The 1,266-nt window shown below is 54.7% G+C and overlaps 1 protein-coding gene across 1 annotated transcript; it reads right to left on the bottom strand.

The window, feature by feature from the left end:
- On the bottom strand, positions 1 to 1,266 carry LOC139783691 (uncharacterized). Its single transcript, XM_071722830.1, has 2 exons — positions 989 to 1,266; positions 1 to 937 (listed from the first exon to the last, which is right to left on the bottom strand). Exons 1-2 carry the CDS (start codon positions 1,264 to 1,266, stop codon positions 1 to 3), a joined length of 1,215 nt encoding a protein of 404 aa, XP_071578931.1.

Here is a 1,266-nt window from a genome sequence, read left to right as displayed (position 1 = left end):
CTAGATGATTTTGCGCACCACATTGGTCAGCGGACCGTACTCGATGACGCGATCGTGAACGATGAGACAAAAGGCGGTGGTCTTCGGCGGAACGTTTTCCTTGCATTCGAATTCGATGCGCACGTCCACGGTGGCGCTCTTCACCGCTTTGTTTTGGCGGGAACAATCGATCACCACGAGCGGCGCTACTCGCGCGAATTCGCGCGGGGAAAAGAGCGCGTCGTCGCGACTGTTTCCGTAGTACGCTCCTCGAAATTTCGCGTACATCTCGTACAGCACGGCGAACTTGTCGCTTTCGAAATCCGCGTTCACGTCGTCGTAGGGATAGAATTCCGAGTTGAGATACAATTTCACGTTGGCGAGCGCGCAATGATCGAACCTCGAGGAGTCCTCCGTGAATTCGTTTCGCCGTCCGGTCTGCAGCGCGAATATGACGTATCGCGGCTTCTCCAACTGCGGCGCGGCTTTCACGGCCCACGAATGCTTGGTCGTGCTCTGCAGCAGAGGAAATTCGTACAGGTCCCAAGAGCGAAAGCCCACGCTCAGAAATCGTCCGCTCTCCAACGTTCGCAAAAGCGACAATTTAGTCACGTCGTTTAACGCCACGTGCGGCATACGCCATTGCACCTTCAGTAGCGTAATTTTAGTATCCTTGGCGGGATCTCTCGGCACGGTTTTTTTCGGATCTACGACGCAGTTGACGTCGTTCCGAGCGCGTATCAGGATAAGTTCGTGTCGCGCGTTTATCACCGCGCGTCTGTAGTCCTCGCAGAAACCCAAAAGAATATTCAAAGGTACGCAAAAGTTGAATTGATGGGACGCGTCGTTCAGATTCGATTCGTTCGTCGGATAACTCCATCCGGCGTTCTGCAGTCTCCTGGCTCGTTCGGCGGTCAGCGACGCGTAGTTCTTTATCGTGCTGGTTATGCCGACGTTTCTACACCGGTCGATCTCCACGCCGTCGAGTTCGTATCAAATCTCGTCGAACATAAACGCCACGCAGTTGTTGACCAATTTCGCGTATTGCCTTTGAGCATCCGTCGCTTCCGACGTCGTCGCGCCCGCGCCGTCGTCATAGAGTCGTCCCTCGACGTACAGAAAACTGTCGCACGGCAGCGTATACAGATCCTGTTGCTGTATGGGTATTCGTATCTCGTCGTTGTGCCCGAACGTCGTGTTCACGTACGGGTTATACGTGTGAGTCTCGATTCCGACGATGCGCTCGTCGAAGATCGGCTCACCGCCGATACTCAGGATGTCGGCCAT

The sequence above is a fragment of the Temnothorax nylanderi genome, unplaced genomic scaffold, assembly GCF_030848795.1.
Source record: "Temnothorax nylanderi isolate EJ_2023f unplaced genomic scaffold, tnyl_v1.0 TNYL_tig0531_pilon, whole genome shotgun sequence".
Classification (NCBI taxonomy): Eukaryota; Metazoa; Arthropoda; class Insecta; order Hymenoptera; family Formicidae; genus Temnothorax; species Temnothorax nylanderi.
The sequence above is the reverse complement of the archived record's forward strand: the minus strand, read 5'-3'. Positions and strand labels throughout refer to the sequence as shown.